General features: G+C 45.0%; 1 protein-coding gene across 3 annotated transcripts in view; it reads left to right on the top strand.

The window, feature by feature from the left end:
* The window catches only part of ntng2b (netrin g2b), a 57,087-nt gene extending 37,691 nt beyond the window's left edge, over nucleotides 1–19,396 (top strand). For all 3 annotated transcript variants that reach the window (XM_017493172.3, XM_047161715.2, XM_053687860.1), the window contains 3 exons: nucleotides 14,855–15,022; nucleotides 16,427–16,561; nucleotides 18,287–19,396. In XM_017493172.3, the coding sequence (XP_017348661.1) occupies nucleotides 14,855–15,022; nucleotides 16,427–16,561; nucleotides 18,287–18,639 (656 nt within the window). In that variant the 3' untranslated portion in view covers nucleotides 18,640–19,396. The remainder of the gene's footprint in view (nucleotides 1–14,854; nucleotides 15,023–16,426; nucleotides 16,562–18,286) is intronic.
* Nucleotides 19,397–21,169: the final 1,773 nt, after the last annotated feature.

The following is a 21,169-nucleotide window of genomic DNA, read 5'->3' as shown; positions in this document are numbered from 1 at the left end:
ACACACCGCGTGCACTGTGTAGCAGAGACGTGCGAAATACGTCGCGCTGCGACTCATGAACCGAGCGCACTGTGTATGTCAGTGTGCGAGAGACGTGCCTTTCTAAGACGCGTCTAAGAGTGTATACTGTGAACCTAAAGTGTTACTAAAGTACCACTGTTTCTTTTTTACTCAAACGCAGGTACTGATCGTGCGACTCCGGACTTCACTGAAGGTGGGACGAGTTTGACCTTTAGAGGCTGCTGTAGTGCTGTAGCACAGCTGTAGAAAAACTCGGCCCTGCATGTAATTATTCAGTCTGTACAGGATTTCACCGATTTGTTGTTGTTGTTGTTGTTGTTGTTTTGTCGATCATCGCAAAAGCTCGATTTTGCCGCAGCGTTTCTCGAAACCTGCCGTTTCTCGAAACTCCTCGATCGGGCGGGGTCGCGGTCGCGAAAATAACTGTTTCGCGCGTGATTCTTTCTCAGTGACGATCGCCGGGACCTTTTAGCCGTTCAGAGAGGGTCTTCAGCCGAACGTGCGTCGTGTTGACGTCACACGACACGCCTCGGTCCAAATCCGCGTTCGTTTTTGAAGTCGCGTTCATTCCGGCGAACGCAAAATCGAAGAAATCCTGGAGGGACTGATTAAATATGGGGGGGACGCAACATTTTTTAAAATAGAAAATCTAACAAAGTAGTAGCGTTCTCGGCTATCCCCGTCTACACGTGCGTACGGACTCGCGATCGTGATGGGTTTCAAGAGAGGTAGTGGTGGTGTAACAGTAATACCCCACTTAATACTAATACTAATACAACCTTTTCTGTTCCACACTGACGTCAATGCAGCAAATTAATCACCGTTTGTATTTTAATGACCGGCCAGTCAACGCGAGGCTTCATAGATGGCTTCGTGTTGAACTGAAAAGAACAGAGCAGAACATTTTGAGTGCCGTGTGAAATCCGTCGCAGAGCAAACAACTGGGATTTCTGTTTATTATCGCTGAAGAGGAAAACCTGCTTACATAGTGGGAAACCAATCAAACCCTCTTACACCAGGGGAAGTGTTTCACAGCCGCAAAGAGGTGGATACTCTAGTCGAGAGCGTCGATTTCTACGCAAACGCGGCTTCATTTCATAGCTCTGAACGTATAGGAGTCCGCCCACTGTAGTAAAGTCTCACTACAATCAAGATTTCGGCCGGTTGAGGCGGATCAGATTCCGATTAGAGAATCAGGAGAGGAGGAGAGATTCTTGATAATGAAGCACTTACACACGCACACAGTTTTTTTTTGTTTTTGTTTTGGTTTTTTTTAGCATCTCAGTGCTAAGGAAGTAAATATGGGGTCATTCCGATGTTCATATAAGTCTGGGGAACGTGGCACCTTGGGAACATATCTACTGTATGAACAGTGACCTTTATTGATGTAAGAGAGGCCTGTAGGTCCTTTGATGTTGTCCTCGGCTCTTTGTGACTTCCTGGATGAGTCGTCGCTGTGCTCTTGGAGGAATTTTGGAAGGACGGACACTTCTGTGAAGGGTCGCTACTGTGCCGAGTTTTTCCATTTGGAGATAACGGCTCTCGCTGTGGTTCTTTAGAGTCCCAGAGCCTCTGAAATAGCTTTGTAACCCTTCCCAGACTGATGTCTTTCAATCACCTTCTTCATCATCATTTCTGGAATTTCTTTTAATTTTTGCACAGTGTGTTACTCCGTAAGACCTTTAACCCACTTCATGCTGTTGATAAAGTTCTATGTAAGTGTAGATGTGAGTGAACAGGGTTCGCAGTAATCAGGCCTGGTTGCGTCTAGTCCAGCTGAACCCCGTTATCAGTGCAGCTTCATAGATTTGGGGAATTAGTACCTACGGGGGCAAATACATTTTCACACAGGCCCAGTTGGTATCGGATGACTTTTTTTGCTTCTATAAATAACATGTATTTCGTGTTTACTCAGGTCGCCTTCGTTTCATCTTAGATTGAGTTTGAATTTCTGGAACAGTTTAGTACGAGAGATACACAGAAGACATCGAGTACTTTTTCACAGCACTGTGTTCGTCCTTTCTGTTGTCTCCTCCTGTCAGTATTTCCGGGAACCTTAGGTGTATTTACACAGGGGAACATGGGCCGGTTTTAGTTCCTGGATTATTATTCCAGGAATTATTATTATTATTATTATTATTATTATTCCTACTTTATAGTAGATATTTTTCTCTTGATCAGGAAGTACTGAAATTGAGCTAGCCCAAAAGGGGGGGGGGCTGTCAATACGCAGGCATCACATACCTGCTAATAAGAGACTTCTGGCATTTGTGTACATCAGGCATGGTGTGACGTGACCAGGAACTGCTTTTGCTCTGGGATGTCATTGGTGCTTCTGAGTGGCATTCGGCAAATCTAGATTCAAAGTGCAGGTGATCGTTATTGCCCCGTCCAACTGGTTTAAATACATCAACATAAGTGGTAACTATGAAACGCATACCCACCCTCAGTGTGGTGATAATGCAGAGCAGGAACCCATCCAGGAACTGTGCGGTTTTCCCTCAGGAGAGTTCCGGTACTATTTAATTCCTGAAAAAATTCTAGCGTGTGCTTATAGAGCGTGTCTGAAAAGTGTCAGACGTTCCCCACACCCTCACCCTCCGTTTGATTTTATTTATTTATTTATAGCAGAGTACACTTATTCCTTGTTGTATGAATCCCATTATCATGTGCATCAGTTCCGGTGCAGCTGGCATCAGAAAACTCCAGTTTCTTTCCTGAAGTTAAATAAGAAATAAAATACGACGGGGCCTGCTGTTATAGGGGAATGATCGACAACAGGGCGGCGTGTTGTGGTCTAATACGACATTACCGATCCAGGGTCGATTACCGAATGACGCATCATCAGTGTGCCGTTTGTCATGTTACTGAAGAACCAGCAAACCTTAAAAGGAACGGTTTTACCTTTACAAAGTGCTGACACTGGAGACTCCTTCCGTAAAATGTTAAAACGTCTCAGGGTTTCACCATGCAACCGAGCGTTCGTATTTGTTGCGTAGCGTGTGTCGTCGTTTGTCCGTTAAGACTGTAGGTTTAGATGATGTGGAGTGTCCAGCGTGTACGTCTCTGTCGTGTATTAGAGCAAGCGTATTAATATCATCTTCGGATTTGCCTTCCAGGATCGGCTGCAGCTACAACCCGAGCTGCCGATTTAGAAAATCGATCGACACCGACGGCCAATCGGATTCAACACGTTTTGTCTCGCACCTTCAGGGTTGGGGGTCCGATTCCCACCTCCGTCCTGTGAGCGCGGAGTTTGTATGTTCTCCCGGTGCTTCGAAGGTTTCCTCCGGTCCAAAGACGTGCCCTGTGGGCTGATTGGCGTCTCTAAATTGTCCATAGTGTATGTGTGTGTGATTGCAATGGGTTGGCACCCCGTCCAGGGTGCCCCCCGTCGTGTGCCCCGAGTCCCCTCGGATAGGCTCCAGGCTCCCCCGTGACCCTGTGTGGGATAAGCGGTACAGAAAACGGATGGATGGATACTAGTTTGTTTCTGGTGAGTAATACCCGATACAGCTTTTGAGCCGAACAGACTTTTAGGGTTAACGCTTAACATCGGCGTATCTACATAAACGTCCCGGCAAAGTGGCGACACGCTGCTGCATTTCAAGTGCATCTCAAACCGCTGGTTTATAAACAACCTCCGTAGTGATCGAATTGCTGCCTTCCAAGCCAATAACTCATAAGACTGCGTAGTCGGCGAATCGCCAAAGCAGCTGACTTCCGTTTCAGTCACATCCGTAGCGTGATGCCACTCGTCGTCTACAGAGAATCGTGGGAACTGTTGGAGCGCGTTGCCTTGTTCTCATATTCATGTATTCTAATGCACGGAAAAAGAAGATCCACATGGAAGAAAACAATCCACATGGATGTTTGAAGAGCCACTGTCCTGAATTTTCTTAGCAAAATTTGGCAACCCTGTCATTCTGTTCAAGTTAGACAAGTGTTAAAGGCCACGCCGTCAGTCAGCGTAAGAGACTAAATCTGTAATCGTCTTCCAAGTAGACGAACGCCGGTCCTGTTGGCCGCAGTACAAAATATGAAGAACTGGTGACGTTCCAACTGAGTCTGGAATTGGGGCAGCCCTAGTTTAGGATAAGCAAGAAGGCGCATGAAGTAGTGAGGGAATAGAATCCTAGCAAATGCAGCCCACTGTGATGGATAATTCAGTGTTTCACCAGGTTTGAATGTTTACGGTGGAATAATCTCGAGTCTCAGGCTGCAGGGTTTGAACAGAAGGATAGTAGTCCGTTCTCAGATTGCTCTGATGAGTAAATTGAGCGTGTTTATTTATTTATTTTTTATTTAAAAATTTCTGTTTAGCAAGATGTTTGATATATGATACATTGTTTTTAATACTTTACACCATACACCCGGTGGGCGCACGGTGGTTAGCACGTTCGCCTCACACCTCCAGGGTCGGGGGTTCGATTCCCACCGTGTGTGCGGAGTTCGCGTGTTCTCCCCGTGCTGCGGGGGTTTCCTCCGGGTACTCCGGTTTCCTCCGCCAGTCCAAAGACGTGCACGCTAGGCTGATCGGCGTGTCTAAAGCGTCCGTAGTGTGTGAACGAGTGTGTGAGTGTGTATGTGATTGTACCCTGCGGTGGACTGGCACCCTGTCCAGGGTGTACCCCGCCTCGTCCCCGATGCTCCCTGGGATAGGCTCCAAGTTCCCCCGCGACCCTGAAAAGGATAACGCGGTATAGAAGATGGATGGATGTACCATACACCCATGCTTGTGATTCTGAGCTTTATAAATACAACCGCCTCGCCTGTGCTGAAGGATTCTGGAAATGAAAACAGACAAACTTGAAGGATGATCAAAAGACCAAATGAACAGAAGAACCGAAAAGAGATGCTGAGAGAGCGATAAAAAGAGAAATAAAAATGTTTAGGAGGTTCCGCTGAGTCGGCAAGCGCTGCAGCTGAGAGGACAGAAATTCCTACGAAGTGTCGCAGGAATAGGACTGAAAGAGTGCATTGTGGGAAATAAGTGTGTGCTCTGCAGTTGATTAAAAACAAACAAAACAAAAAAAAAAAAAATCAATTTTCAGGTGTCTTACCTATAAAAGCTTTATTAAAAAAAAAAGACCGGGGTTATTTTGGTCAATACCGACCACGGAAGAGACCGAACATCCGATATCCGATGTGATATCATTCAGATAGATTCCAGTCGAGCAGATGTGCTTTCACACTTCTACAGGGAAAAATGCAACGTATACGGTACATCCGTTCAAAATTTCCTCTACGCTGCCCAGACCTTCAGCAAGATCTCCTGCGTACCAAGCGCACTGCTCTTCCGAGTATACACATGATACACTAACAGCGTAAATCGAATGTAATACTAATATATTCTGTTGAAACCAGTCCGTCTGTCTGTGTCTGCTATTATAAGTCGACTGCCTGGTTCAGAAGCCCTCCCCACTTATAACACTGGGGAGTTGAGACGGGCCCGGTGTTCTCATAGTTCGGAATCTAGGTACCGAGTACATCGAGGGGGAGCGGGTGGGGGGGTGGGGTGGGGGTGGGGTGGGGTGGTGGTTGCTTTTTCTATTTTGATGCAGGATTTCAAACAGAACTACATCTAAACTATTTGTTTATCTACCCGTGGGTGAACGCTGATCTTGCAAAAACTGATCCTAGATCACTTTTTATTTTTTTTTAAACTATACACTATCTTCACGTTTGTAATTAAGCGCCCCCCCCTTCTTTAAAACAACAACAACAACAACAACAACAACAACCAAATACCAGGAAAGAAAAAGAATGGAGTCTTTATTTATTTAGTAAAACGGTCTGAAAGGGTGATTTGGAAGATGCTTGGTTTACTCGTAGTAGAAATGGTGGATCTTTTGGTGCATGTTGTTCCTCTTGGTGTTCAGGAGTGAGAGTGTGTGTTGTGAAGAAACGAGTTTAGTAGTGAATAAGACCGAAGGGGAAATGTTTACTGGTAGTCCGGTGGATAAAACGGAAAGAACGCGTCGGTATATTAGTATTTGTGTGCTGTGGGGAAATGTTTCGCTTTGTGTCGTTAGATTTTGTCCCGTGTGTGTGTGCTGTTTTTCTTTTTGCCGCGTCACGCGCGTCCCGACCGCCACGATTAAAAAAACAACGTCTGCGCGTCAGTAAGAAACGTGATGCAGTGTTTCCCCCTTTCACGACAGCTGCATCGTGCATACCAGCGTCTCACTCAGTAACGAGCGACTTGTAGTGGAACGACGTTGTTGTTGTTGTTTTTTTTGTGGTGGAAGAGATGATTTTTTTATCGTTTGTATTTTTTTTTTTTAAACTGATATGTGGAAGAAATTCGACTCGTCGGTATTACGAAAGCACCAGAACACTCGAGGTCATGTGATATCATGGATAGCACACTCCCTCTCGTACGGTACTCCTTTGCTTTAGTAGTCGTAGTGTAGTCCTGTTAGTTCTAGTGTGCTGCGTAGGAAGTAAAAGCGACCGACCGCTTTGGTAGCGTGTATCGCAGCTTAAGCAGACAACCCTAATGGTCTTAAAAACGTGTTTGTGTCCGTGTGATGTACGAGACGGAGAGAATAAGCGTACCGTCACGATCGTCGTCATTGTTATCGTCTCTGCATTTCCTTTATGCCTCGCCCACGTCGCCTTCAGGGGATCCTGGAGCGAACGAGGGGCCTTTCGGAAAATACGGAGAGAACGGAATAAAGGAAGGCCGTAGCGTCAGAGTGGAAGAGAGTGACGGTAAGACGGAAGGTTTACTATCTGGTTCAGAAATTAAACCGCAATACAGATAAAAATAAAAAAAATAAACAACTTCACGTTGGCATGACGGTATTTTACAGATGTTGGTGAGTATGTTTTCTCTCCTTTCCTTTTATTACTGCTGTGTTAGCTTATTGGGGTTCAGAGCACACTGACAGTTTAACAACACTTTAACAGGTCATTCTCCAGGCGTCGTAATGTTTATCTCTTTAAAATACCGTGGCAATATAGCCAGGGCTGTCTCGAGTGGTGAGCAGGGCCCAAAGCGGTGTTTTTCCTTGCGTGTGTGTGCAATACAATAAAGCTATATTACCGACATGTTTGCGTCGATGCCATAAGATTTCCTGTCTGTAAGAATCCGGCAGAGTGCGTAAGTTAGCGCGCTCCATCACTGTACCAGGCATGCCACATATCCAATTAAAATAACATAATATGGATGCCTGTGTTTAATACAGGGTTAAATATCTGGTACCGCTCACAGAAATGGTATGACGATGGGCGTGAATAGGAATATACGACTAAGATTGAGGACCCCCGGCAGGACATATTATTTCCCCTAATATTTCTAAAACGTTTAATGAGATGCAGGTTGAAGCCAAAAATTAAAGTCCATTATACTGAAAATCCAAATCAACTCTACTTCACATACAGCAGAGAAACCTGATCAGGAGTTTCTTTCTCTCTATCAGTAACACGACGACGCTAATCATTTCTTAACATTATAATAATTATTGCATCATATTTGAGTGACGGATTTGTTTTCCGTAGGAAATTTAAGGACATACACACCCTTCTTCTCTGCTTGAAAGGCCTCTCCGAGTTGAAGCAAATGGAGGGCATTAATCATTAGAACATTAGCGCTCGATTACTAAAAAAACCACAAAAAAAAAAACAACACTTTTGTTCCAAAAAGCATTTTGCATCAAAAAGATCTTTCGCATTTGCCAATTAGGAATTTCACCTCAACACCCATTTCACACTCCGTGTTTGTTGGGATCATTTTAGATGATGCATAAAAAGTATAGGTTTGGAAGAACACCACAGTCACCCACGCACCAACCCACCGAGACTTCCCTAGACGTAGTAAAAGCCATTCCTTCTTTGTTTCTATTAAACATTTGAATCTGAAATCCACTCTAGTGGGCGTGTTGAAATGAACCGAGGCCAGTTCTACTAAAACATTATATAACGGGAATTTTTGGAGACTGAAATCCAAATTCCCTCCATCAGACCATAGAAGAAAAGAAGGAGAAGATGATATTGGTGAGAAGGAAGAAATCGGGGAAGGAGACGAGGTGGAGAGAGAGACGAGCGAGAGAAACCCGTCAGAAAAACCTGAAAGTGGGGCGGAAAAAGGGCGTGGAAGAGAAGGATCTTATGGAAAAGAGCACGGTGGCCGACGTCCCTATGAAAGAGAGGAAGAGAATGAACAAGAGAGAGAGCAAGAGAACAAAGGGCTTCCTGGAGAAGAACATGGGAGGGGACATCACTCCGAACGTGAGGAAGAAACACAGAGCCCCTCCGAGAAAGAGCATGGGACGAGACATCATTCTGAAGGAAAGGGCAAAAGAGAGCGATCTTCTGAAAAAGAACATGAGAGAAGAGATTATTCTGAACTTGAGAAAGAAACAGAGAGGCTTAAAGTAGAGGAAGAAAAGGACAGACCCCACGAGAAAGATAATGGGACGGGACGTTACTTTGAAACCGAGGAGGAAAGCGAGAAACCCTCTAGAGAGGAGCATGGGATCAAGAGACCCTCTGAAAAAGAGCGTGGGAGTGGACGTCACTCTCACCAAAATAACGAGATGAAGGGACCCTTCAGAAAAGTGCACAGGTGGGGACATCGCTCTGGAGAAGAAGAAATGACAGAATGGTCAGATGAAAAAGGACACGGCGGAAGACATCATACAGGAGGTGAAGAAGGAAGAGAGAGACCGTCTGAAAAAGAGCGTGGCGGACATCATCGCTCTGAGATAAAGGAGGAGAGGAACAGGACGTCTGAAAAAGAACATGGCGGAAGAGATCACGCCGAAAGGGAGGAGGAAAGACAGAGGCCGAGTGAAGAAGAGCATATCAGGAAACATCACTCTAAAGGAGATGAGAGAGAAAGACTGAAACCCTCTGAAGTGGAGCAAAGTAGGGACGGCGCAACTGAAAACGTGCATGGAAGAAGACGTCACTCTGAAAGAGAAGATGAGGTGAAGAGGCCCTCTGAAAATGATCACTGGAGTGAACATCACTCCGAAGAAGAGGGAGAAAGAGAAAGGTCTTTTGAAAAGCAGCATGGAAGAAGACATCACCCTGTAGAAAATGAAGAAAGAGAGATACCCTCTGAAAAAGAGCACTCGGGAAGACATCACACCGGAGGAGAAGACCAGACAAGAAGGTACTCTGAAAAAGAGCATGGGAGAAGACATCACTCTGAAGAAGAGGAGGAAAGAGATAAACCTTCTGAAAAAGAGCATGGGAGAAGACATCACTCTGAAGAAGAGGAGGAAAGAGATAAACCTTCTGAAAAAGAGCATGGGAGAAGACATCACTCTGAAGAAGAGGAGGAAAGAGATAAACCTTCTGAAAAAGAGCATGGGGCAAGACATCACTCTGAAGGAGAGGAAGAAAGCCAGAGGTCTTTTGTAAAAGAGCATGGGAGAAGACATCACTCTGAAGGAGAGAATGAGAGACACAGGTCTTCTGAAGAACACCATGTGGCAAGACATCACTCTGAAGAAGAGGAAGAAAGAGAGAGACCCTCTGAAAAAGAGCATGGGAGAAGACATCACTCTGAAGGAGAAGACATGGCACAGAGGTCCACTGATAAAGAGCATGGGGCAAGACATCACTCTGAAGGAGAGAATGAGAGAGACAGGGCTTCTGAAGAACACCATGGGGCAAGACATCACTCTGAAGGAGAGGATGAAAGAGATAAGACTTCTGAAAAAGAGCATGGGGCAAGACATCACTCTGAAGGAGAGGAAGAAAGAGATAAACCTTCTGAAAAAGAGCATGGGAGAAGACATCACTCTGAAGGAGAAGACATGGCACAGAGGTCCACTGATAAAGAGCATGGGGCAAGACATCACTCTGAAGGAGAGGAGGAAAGCGAGAGGTCTTATGGAAAAGAGCATGGGAGAAGACATCACTCTGAAGGAGAGAATGAGAGAGACAGGGCTTCTGAAGAACACCATGGGGCAAGACATCACTCTGAAGAAGAGGAGGAAAGAGATAAACCTTCTGAAAAAGAGCATGGGAGAAGACATCACTCTGAAGGAGGGGAGCAAGAGATATCCTCTGAAAAAGAGTACAGCAGTAGATATCCTTCAGAGCACTGGGGAGGACATCACTCTGAAGGAGACGAACACAGAGAGACACACTCTCATAAAGAGCACTGGAGCAGACATCACTCTGAAGAAGACGAAGAAAGAGAGATGCCCTCTGTGAAGGACCATGGTGGAAGACATCACTCTGAGGCTGAAGAAACTAGGGAGATGTACGCTAAAAGAGATCATGGGAAACATCACTCTGAAGAAGAAGAAGGAGAAGGAGGAGGAGAAAGCCTGTTTAAAAAAGAGCATGGGGGAGGACATCATTCTAAAGTAGAAAGAAAAAGACTTTCTGAAAAAGACCATGGAGGAAGCCATCACTTTGAAGGAGAGGCAGAAAGAGAGAGACCCTCTGAAAAACAGCATGAGAGAAGACATCACTCTGAAGGGGAAGACCTGACACAGAGATCCTCTGAAAAAGACCATGGGGCAAGACATCACTCTGTACAAGAGAAAGACAGAGAGATACCTTCTGAAAAAGAACACGGGAGAAGACATCCATCTGAGCACTGGGGAAGACATCACTCTGAAGGAGAGACAGACAGAGAGACACACTCTGATAAAGAGCACTGGAGCAGACATCACTCTGAAGAAGACGAAGAAAGAGAGATACCCTCTGTGAAGGACCATGGTGGAAGACATCACTCTGAGGGTGAAGAAACGATGGACATGTACACGGAAAGAGAACACGGGAGACGTCTCTCTGAAGAAGATGATGAGAGCCTGTTTGAGGAAGAGCATGGGGGAGGACATCACTCTGAAGAAGAGAGGAAAAGAGACAGACTTTCAGAAAAACACCACAGGGGAAGCCATTACTCTAAAAGTCAAGACGAGACAGGGAGGTTCTCTGAAAAAGACCACGGGGGAAGACATCTCTCTGAAGAAGAAGGTGAGAGCCTGTTTGAAAAAGAGCATGGGGGAAGACACCACTCTGAAGGAGAGGTAAAAAGAGAGAGACCTCCTGAAAAAGAGAACTGGAGAGGACATCACTCTGAAGAAGAGAATGAGAGAGACAGGGCTTCTGAAAAACACCATGGTGGAAGACATCACTCTGAGGGTGAAGGAGTGAGGGAGATGTACACTAAAAGAGAACATGGGAGAAATCACTCTGCAAAAGAAGAAGAAGAAGAAGAAGAGAGCCTGTTTGAAGAAGAGTATGGAGGAAGACATCACTCTGAGGACGAGAGACAAAGAGGCAGACTCTCTGAAAAAGACAATGGAGGAAGACATCACTCTAAAGCAGAAAAAGAAAGCAAGGGAAGACATCACTCTGAAGGCGAAGAAGTGAGGGAGATGTACACTAAAAGAGAACACCGGAGACATCACTCTGAGGAAGAAGGAGAGAGCCTGTTTGAAAAAGAACATGGGCGAAGACATCACTTTGGAAGTCAAGACAAGACAGCGAGGTCCTCTGAAAAAGACCACGGGAGAACACATCATGCTGAAGAAGATGAAGGAGAGAGCCTGTTTGAAGAAGAGCATGGAGGAAGTTATCACTCTAAAAGGGAGGAAGAGAGGAAGAGACCGTCTGGAAAAGAGCGAGATAGTGCGATCAAAAGGGACCACAAAGATCATGAGAACAAGAAAGGTAACATAGGGAGAAGTAGAGATAGTGTATCCTTCATTTATTATTATGAGAGAGACTAGAGTTTAGTGTGTGTGTGTGTGTGTGTGTGTGTGTGTGTGTGTGTGTGTGTGTGTATGCATCAGTGTGAATTAAAAGAATTTTTATCTCTAAAGCTCTACTGAAGCTTCTGCTGTCTGGAGGAACTCAGCCTAAGAGGCTAAAGGGCGTGATATATGGTGACTTTAAAGGTGAGACAGGTTGGTTGGTTGGATGGATGGATGGTTAGATGGATGGATGGTTGGATGGATGGTTAGATGGATGGATGGATGGATGGACGGTTAGATGGACGGATGGTTGGATGGACGGTTAGATGGATGGATGGTTAGATGGATGGATGGATGGACGGTTAGATGGATGGACGGTTAGATGGATGGATGGATGGATGGATGGATGGACGGTTAGATGGATGGATGGATGGATGGACGGTTAGATGGATGGACGGTTAGATGGATGGATGGATGGACGGTTAGATGGATGGATGGACGGTTAGATGGATGGATGGATGGTTGGACGGACGGATGGTTGGACGGACGGTTGGATGGACGGTTGGATGGATGGATGGATGCATGGACGGACGGATGGTTGGACGGATGGTTGGATGGTTAGATGGATAGATGGTTAGATGGATGGTTGGACGGACGGTTGGATGGACGGATGGTTGGATGGTTAGATGGATAGATGGATGGATAGTTAGATGGATGGTTGGATGGATGGATGGATGGATGGATGGATAGATAGATAGATGGATAGATAGATGGCTGGAAGGATGAAGGATAAAGAAAGCTGATTAGATGGATAGATAAACAGAACCTAGAAATAGAATCCTATACATTACTAAATTGAATATTTGTTGGGAGAAACACCTCACACACGGTATTGACATTAGCCACGGTTATAGGTTGCACCAACACGTCCTGCGTGTGAGCTATAAGAGGTTATAAATTTAAGAGCATTGCATCTTGGGTAACACTCAATCTGTTACAGGAGCGGGAGGTGTGTTATTGTATAGCGGTAAGACACGGCTACGTTATTTGTAGGGAAAACACAGTGTATGTTACACAACGTACATCCTTCCTAATAAACGTTAGAAACACACTCTAACGAAAGAACACGTATTCAAGTTTTCATTTTGTTTTGCCAATATCCTTTTATTTTTGATGCTGCATTTATTGCATAAAGCACTTTGGTCATATCCATCTTAGTGAATGTAACCGAGTATTATATTAAAAGCTCATTATTAGAAATATAAAACATCCAGTTGGAACCCCATCCCGGGCGTCCCCCGCCTTGAGCCTCGAGTTCCCTGGGGTAGGCTCCAGGCTCCGCCGCGACGCTGTGTAAGATAAACGATATGGAAAACGGATGGATGGATAAAACATCCAGGACTTGTCGACGGAGTCCTTTTAACATCAATCAGCATTTTCCAGCATTCGAATGCACCATTCAGAAGCTAGACGGACCCAAAGTGTTCCTTATTAAACAGTTAGCTTGTTTTTAACTAGCATATTTTTCTTATTAAATAGGCCTATATTCGACGTGCTCATGGATCCCCTGGGCCTCCACGTGAATCCGTGCCCAGAACAATTCGCCCATAAAAACAATATGCTCTGACTAAATTATATAACGTAAACGCATATTTCGGACGTCAGCATCCTTTAAATATGATGTTCTTCGGGAGGAACAGTACAAAAGTACCGTTTACTACTCAATGTACTCAAACGTTCGATCATGTGAAGATTAATAAAACTCCTTATATATGTGCTTTTGAGGTCAAGTATGGCCGGAAGAATAATCCAAAGAATAATCCAACAGATTCTGTACTGTTTTATTATTATTATTATTATTATTATTATTATTGATCCCATCTGAAAACTATCGGGACTCTGTTTATGATAGTACACGACGCAATAAGATCGCCCAATATAGAAGGGACACACAGACCAGGGATACACTGGAGAGCATGGTGGAGTAGCCCATGCCACGAAGGCTCTCTCTCGTTTCTTGCTAAAGATCTCGGACAGGTCTGAGTACACGCAAAGGTTTTAACCACCTCTTTAGTTTCAGGGTTCTCAATAGCAATAGAGCCGCACTTAATCCAGATGCACTGGTCCTTGGTACTCAGGCGACCAGGCTGCAATCTCTCTACAGATCCAGCGAACTTGTAGGACAGGTTCCTCCTAATGTTTAGAGTTTCCACATACAGGCGTCCCTTGCTGACGGGGTCCCCGACTATATGCAACTGGCCTAAAGCTCTCTCTAACTTGACCTGTTTAGCAATTAAGACCGCCTTAGATATAACCTCTTTGTGCAATCAGACCCTGATGGTTAGTAGCTGGTTAGCGTGTACACTAGTCATAGTGTTTCTCCCTTTACTTTCACACACACCTACACGTAATGATAAGGGTTTGGGTTATAAAGGGATCTTTATCGATGCATTACAGCACAGTGGAATTGTTTTCTTCACACACCCCTGCATGTTAAGAGGTTGGGGTCAGAGCGCAGGGTCAGACGTGATACAGCGCCCCCTGGAGCAGAGAAGGGTTAAGGGCCTTGCTCAAGGGCCCAAAAGTAGCAGCTTGGCAGTGCTGGGGCTTGAACCCCCGACCTTCCGATCAGTCACCCAGAGTCTTAACCGCTAAGTCACCACTACCCCCCGCGTACACATTCTACACACATTAAACATCTGCTTCACTTCACTAGACCTGCCAATACAGCTGACATTAGAGATTCACTCTGATCAGCAGATTCAAATCTGTGAATCAGGAATCGATTGCCTCTCTTAGAGATTCGCTTCGTTTTTTGGGGTTTTTTTTTCCCATCAAACCGAATAAGAGAGTGGAACAAGAGAAGATGACGAGAGAGGAGAAATCCAGACCTGAGCTTTTAACTAAAAGCTTGAAAATCGTTTTCGTCATATACGCCAAATCCTGCATCACCCACACACGTTGAACGAGTAAGGCTCTCCACGGATTCAGTGAAATACTGCCCTGTCGGCACACTTTCTTCTCCATATCAGCCTCACACATCTTTTCTTTTGCATCCATTTCCACCCCCCTCCACCCCTCCCGTCTCTAAACTCATCCCGCTCCTCCTTTACGCTTTATACCGGTTCGACTCTATATCTATTCTCTTCCTCTCTTCTTCTCAGACTGTGAGTGTCACGGCCACTCCAACCGCTGCAGTTACATCGACTACCTGAACATCGTCACGTGTGTGAGCTGTAAGCACAACACGCGTGGCCAAAACTGCCAGCACTGCCGCATGGGCTACTACAGGAATTCCTCCGTTGAGCTGGATGACGAGAGCGTGTGTGTGGGTGCGTACAGCATGCTTTATGTTTAAAGCGCCGCAAGGGGCTACACTGATAAGAATTCATAATCCAAGTCTTTCTTTCAATGTGAATGCAGCATAAAGATATAAGTATAAAGAATCGGATTAGGATACCCTAAATTAGTACCAGTGGTACTACCAGATGGTACACATGCGAGTACCAGACCGGGATCCAGTTTAGAAATAGACAAATATTGGCTTTCTTCAATCAAAATAAGGTGCATTGTGGGGACCTTAATTCCGCTATTTATATATAAGGGGACCTTAATAGGGGGGGGGACAGAAAAAAAGAAAGAAAGACATGGTGATGCAGGAAGAGAACACCAGATATTAGTGATAAATACCCAGACATATCTGTGTAGCATTTCACGGATGAACCCGTTCACTGAAAAGCCATATGCCATAACCAGATAATGAGAGTGCCCCTTCCTTGTAGATCAGTCTGGCATTCGTTATCATCCTGGAAATCGAACGAATCACGTTTCAATTAAGACCGCTGAATAAAGTGCATGTAAAATGGAGATGGGGGGGGGGGGGGGGGCGTCTTTTGTGAAATTGGCAGCATGAGCGGTCCGGGTGTCAGAATTCCGCAGAGAAAACAACTAACAAAAACCTACAAAACGCTTTATTGAGCTTTCACAGCAGGAAAAGTGCAGCAAAACCTGCAGAGCACAGGACCTAACCCAGGGCTTGTTTTTTTTTTTTGCAGTAAAGATAGTTTTCCCCTTCACACACACACACACACACACACACACACACGGAGTATTAGAGCAGTGTTTCCTAACCAGGGTGCCGTGTAAAATTCCTTCAAACATTTCTAAAATGCTCAAATGTGTAAAAAACATTGAATATATATATATATATAATCTTTAGAAAGGTCTCAAGTTTTCATGACTTAACATGTGAAGTGATGGGGGGAGGGGGGGGGGAACGAAAATTTATAATCAGGACTCATTTAATATGAAAGCAGTCATAACTGTTTAAGTCCGTATCGCTGATTTTATCATTACCGAACGTAGCTCAGATTGGAACGGTTGCTGTTTAGAAGAAGACCGGAAGAGGAAAACGAGACACCGAGAGAGAGACTATTACTTTTTAAACACGGCTACGGAGAACAGGAAAGGAATGAAAGTTCTCCCCGTGCCTCAGGGGTTTCCTCCGGGTCCCTCCCCCCAGTCCGAAGACATTCGTCATAGGCCGGTTGGCGTTTCCGAGTTGTCCGTGACGTGCGAATGAGCGTGTGATTGTGCCCTGTGATGGGTTCTCACACCGTCCAGGGTGTACTGACGTCGGATTACATCTCGTTACAACCACCTCGTTTTGTTTGTTTGTTTTGTAAGACAGTCAGCCCATTGAATTTTGTTCTGTTGCTTTTGGTCTCTCTCTATAGAGTGCGTCTGTAACCAGATGGGTTCGCTACATGACCGCTGTAATGCCACTGGATTCTGCCAGTGTAAAGAAGGCACGATGGGAACCAAGTGTGATGAATGTTCGCCCGGTTACCACTGGAAGCAGGGCTGCCAATGTGAGTGTTACACACACACACACACACACACACACACACACACACACGCACGCATTATTAATGCAGCTAATTAATGCTATGGCATACCCCCAGTAACCAAAAGGTAACCTTTAGGATCATTTAATGAATTCATTGTTTTTAATAAAAGCTGCATTTAAGTTTTTAATTACAAAAAAAAAAAACCCCACCTGTAATGGATATCTAAATGGAATATGGATATCAGTTATGTTTCTTTTTACCGTATTATAAAATGACATTTCATATGTATTAAACAAATGAAATACAAATTCAGAAGCACGATGTTGCGCAATAATATTTTTATTTTATGTAATATTTGAATATAATAAAAGGCAAAATAAAAGTTTGCCTTTTATTCTGTGCCGACATTTTACCATGGCTGCATTAACCCAGGGGTTCCCACTAACTTTTCCAGGGCGAGGCCCCCCAAATGGCATTAACATTTGACCGAGGCCCCCCTTTTGCAAGATGTCTTTAAAACACATTAAAAATACAGATTCCCCCTTTGTTTAATTAATAATTACATCTTTACATTACATTAGGAATCGATTGTGTGTGTGTGTGTGTGTGTGTGTGTGTGTGTGTGTGTGTGTGGTTGTCTGAGAGTGAGAATTTATTTTTCACACCAAATTGTTGAGGCCCCTTGGGCGCCCCCTGGCGGCCCCCACTTTGAAAACCACTGCCTTAAACTACACATTATCCCCTAGTCTATACAGGCCACGCAACATTTAAACACTCACTCCCCCCCCCCCAATAATAACAGCAAAAGTTATTAGATGTACTGTACTGTAGTGTAGAAGCAGTGTGTGTTATGGAGATTTATGAATTCACAGAGGCTTTTGTTTACAGGTTAACGATCAAGTTTGTACCCGACTCCCGAGCTGCTTCTGTGAGATCAAATGGGTTGTGCGCTAGAACTGCTTACTGCTGGCAAAAGAAGAGAATAAGAGGATTCCTGTGTGTATTCACTTATGAAACACAACGCAACAGGTTTATATTCTATCAGGGCGTCCGAGAGTTGTGCTTTTGCAGCGGCTTACTGTTTATATTGATAAGGATTTACTATTCTCTCCCGTCAACTCGGTTTACCGACTAACAGTTGATGATGTTAATTAAGCCCTACCTCCCGGGCTTTGTCCAGAGGACATTGGAAACCAATAAGGAATGTTTTTGGCCCGTTTTTCAGAAACATTAACGTAGCTTGTTTTGAGCACTCGTATATTGACCAGGAAGAACTCACTAATCGTCAACAGTGGGCCTGGAGATCAAGGATTAAGGATCTTCTTAGGGATTAGGAGTCCAGCTTTAATCTGTCAGAGTGAACGGATTATTTGGACCAGGTGTAACGGATCTCCATCATACTTATGCAAGGCACGGTACATGGTTAGCAAGTTAGCTAGCACGTTACATACACTGGCTTTTTGGTCACGTTACGTTTGTTAGGTCAGTTCTGGTGATCCAGTCACAAAAAAAAAAAAAAAAAAAAAACGGTGCTGGCCACGAGAGACGCAGTGTACACTTGTGTACACGTTCCGGTAAACAGAATTCTGGGATTGTTTTCGCTTATGAAATTTGCAGCCTACTTAAACATCTTCGTAAAAAAAAACAAAAAAAAAACACACACACACAACACAGTAGGACGGCTGCGTTAACCCGTGATTAAAAATGTGATTGCTCAAACGTGAACTGAATTTTCTCTCTTCTTAGCAAACGTGTGTGACGAGGAGCTGCTGATGTGCCAGAACGGCGGCACATGCCACCAGAACCAGCGCTGCATCTGCCCACATGAATTTAAAGGTGTCCTGTGCCAGCACTCACGCTGCGAAGACGGGAAGAAGTGCGACCACGGGGACCACAATGGCGCCTCTGTGCCCGCTCTGAGCCTGGCACTGCTGGTGCTGTGCCCGCTCCTCACCCTCCTGCTGGGTTCTGCAGTCCTGCGTCCTGAAACAGTGCCCGTCTTTCTCCCACCGTCACACACATCGACACACACCTGTGATGGCGCACTGGCCATTACTCTGCTGTGCACCCTCGAGGAACCTAGGACTTCCTGGACATAGAAATAGGAAAGATAAATGACTCTAGATGAGAGATTTGTAATATATATATATTTTTTTTTTCCTTCTCCTTTTTTTTTTTATTTTTTAAAAATACAAAAGAAAAACCATAGCCCGAAAAAAGGAAATAATATATACATGTATCAAATATTTATACATACATATACTATACAAGCATCAATAACAGATATGAAGAGTTTAGGCACCATCACTGATTAACGGGGGGGGGGGGGGGGGGGGGGGGGGGCGGGATGTGGGCGGCGACGTGACACAAAATATCACTAATATAGTATTTTCAAGCTCAGAAATATTAAAGGTTAATGCACTACTCTGATTAGGAGGGACACCACCGTTAGAGGAACACTGTATCCAAAAAGAGGCGGGGGAAAGAAGAACGAAAAGAAACGACGACGCTTACATATCACGTTCAGATATTTTTGGTACAGAATATTTTTGTTTGCATTTAAACCTGTACGTAAAGGAGAGAATTTATTACACCTGAGCTGGCCTGTAGTCTAGATATAATGCGATTATTATTATTATTATTTTTTATCAGACTGAGCGTGTATTACAGTAATAAATGCTGATATATTACAAACGTTTATTCTGTATAATAGAAAAGCAGGTTCATGAGCACAGCTTGTAGTTAACTCTGCAGAAACACACAAACAAAACAAAAAACAAACTGTGTGTGAATAATTGAAATAAAACGTGAGGACTGAATAACCCGGAGATATGAGGAAATCTGGACGCAGCAACTTTCTGACGTCACGAGTGCGCACGGAGATGCCGGTGTACTCTGATCAAATCGGCTGCGATTCGGTCGACTACGTTCGGCTTGTTGTAGATGTTCGACGTCTCGCGGGCGATGTAGATGGAAATATAACTGGACTACCGATAACGTATTCGTTGAGCGGACGCGTTTATCCAAAGCGACTTACAGATGAGGAAATCCAAGCAAAGCGAGATATCGAGCGGAGAACGATACAAGGAGTGCTACTGTACATGAACTTTAATTGAGTTCTGGAGAAGTTTTTTTTTTAAAAGGATAATGTTGGGGTTGGAGTCTTAGGGGTTGGTTAGGTGTTGACGGAAGAGGTGGGTCTTTAGGTGTTTTTTTGAAGACGGTGAGAGATTCTGCGGTCCGGGGTGAGGTCGGAAGGTCATTCCACCGCTGAGGGACGGTTAGTTTGAAGGTTCTGGAAAGGGATCTTGAGCCACGCTGAGTAGGTCGTATTAAACGTCGGTCGTTGATCGATCGCAGGAGGGAGCGTAAGCCTTCAGGAGAGAGTTGAGGTAGGAGCGCTGATCCAGACGAGGTCTTGTAGGTGAGCGTCGAGGCGTTGAATTTGATCCGGGCGGATACGGGAAGCCAGTGGAGGGAGATGAAGAAGGGTGTGACACGGGTCCTCTTGGGCCGGTTGAAGACGAGACGTACTGCTGCGTTCTGGATCATCTGAAGGGGTTTGATGAAGCTGCCGGGAGGCCCGAGAGGAGAGGAGTGCGTCGCAGTAGTCCAGTTTTGAGATAATAAGAGCCTGGACGAGTATCTGTGTAGCCTGTTCGGTGAGGTAGGGTCGGATTTTCTTCAGGTTGTACAGAATGAACCGACAGGACCGTACAGTTGTTGATACGCGAGTCTGTAAAGGTCAAGCCGTCATCAAGAATCACCCCAAGACTCAATTTAATCTCGTCTAACTGCTGGGAACTGCAGCAAGCGGTGGGATGTCGGTTAGCGTAGATATACGGGTTAGACAGAACAGATCATAAACTAACCGTTTATATGAAAATCCGTTCGGCGTGAACCGAGTCACAGCCGGTCCGATCTGGAGTTTATCGCCCTTGCTCTTCTGCACACTCGTAGATCGGTTTGCAAACAACGGGCCTCATTTACGAACGAATTGATTCGGGAATCCCTCACGGTCACGTGGTATTCGTGAAATCCAGAAAATGGTGGTACACTCCTCCAGAGTTTATCGCCGTGGCCCAATTCGCCTACCATCCCTCCTAAATAGGATCCGAGATCAGAAGTAGTGGTAGTCCCAAATCGTAGTACGTTGAAACGAGTATCCCGAAGGTACCCGGACGGTCGACTGTTTCCGGGAGATTTTCGAGGTGTGGATCCGTGGAGGCTAAAAGTCGCCTCCCGATTGGCCGATACCGCGACCGTGCGCGTTAAACAGCAGTTTAACGAGATTAGAAAGGGCGATGCGTGTGTAAGGATGCGTTTTAGAGGGGTGTAAATTAAATTTTGAAAAATAAATGAAGGGAATGGTGAATGAAATTCCATCCATCCGTCCATCCGTTTTCTGTACCATTCATCCTACACAGGGTCGCAGGGAGCGTGGAGCCTATCCCAGGGGACTCGGGGCACAAGGTTGGGGACACCCTGGACAGGGTGACAATCCATCACAGGGCACAATCACACACCTATTCACACACCATGGATAATCAATAAATCCAACTACAAGTCCAATCTAAATCTGAACTTGACTTCCCTTTCCAAATCAAATCGGAACGTTAGCTAAGAACC

Source organism: Ictalurus punctatus, chromosome 18, assembly GCF_001660625.3.
Source record: "Ictalurus punctatus breed USDA103 chromosome 18, Coco_2.0, whole genome shotgun sequence".
In the NCBI taxonomy this organism is placed as follows: domain Eukaryota; kingdom Metazoa; phylum Chordata; class Actinopteri; order Siluriformes; family Ictaluridae; genus Ictalurus; species Ictalurus punctatus.
The sequence above is the reverse complement of the archived record's forward strand: the minus strand, read 5'-3'. Positions and strand labels throughout refer to the sequence as shown.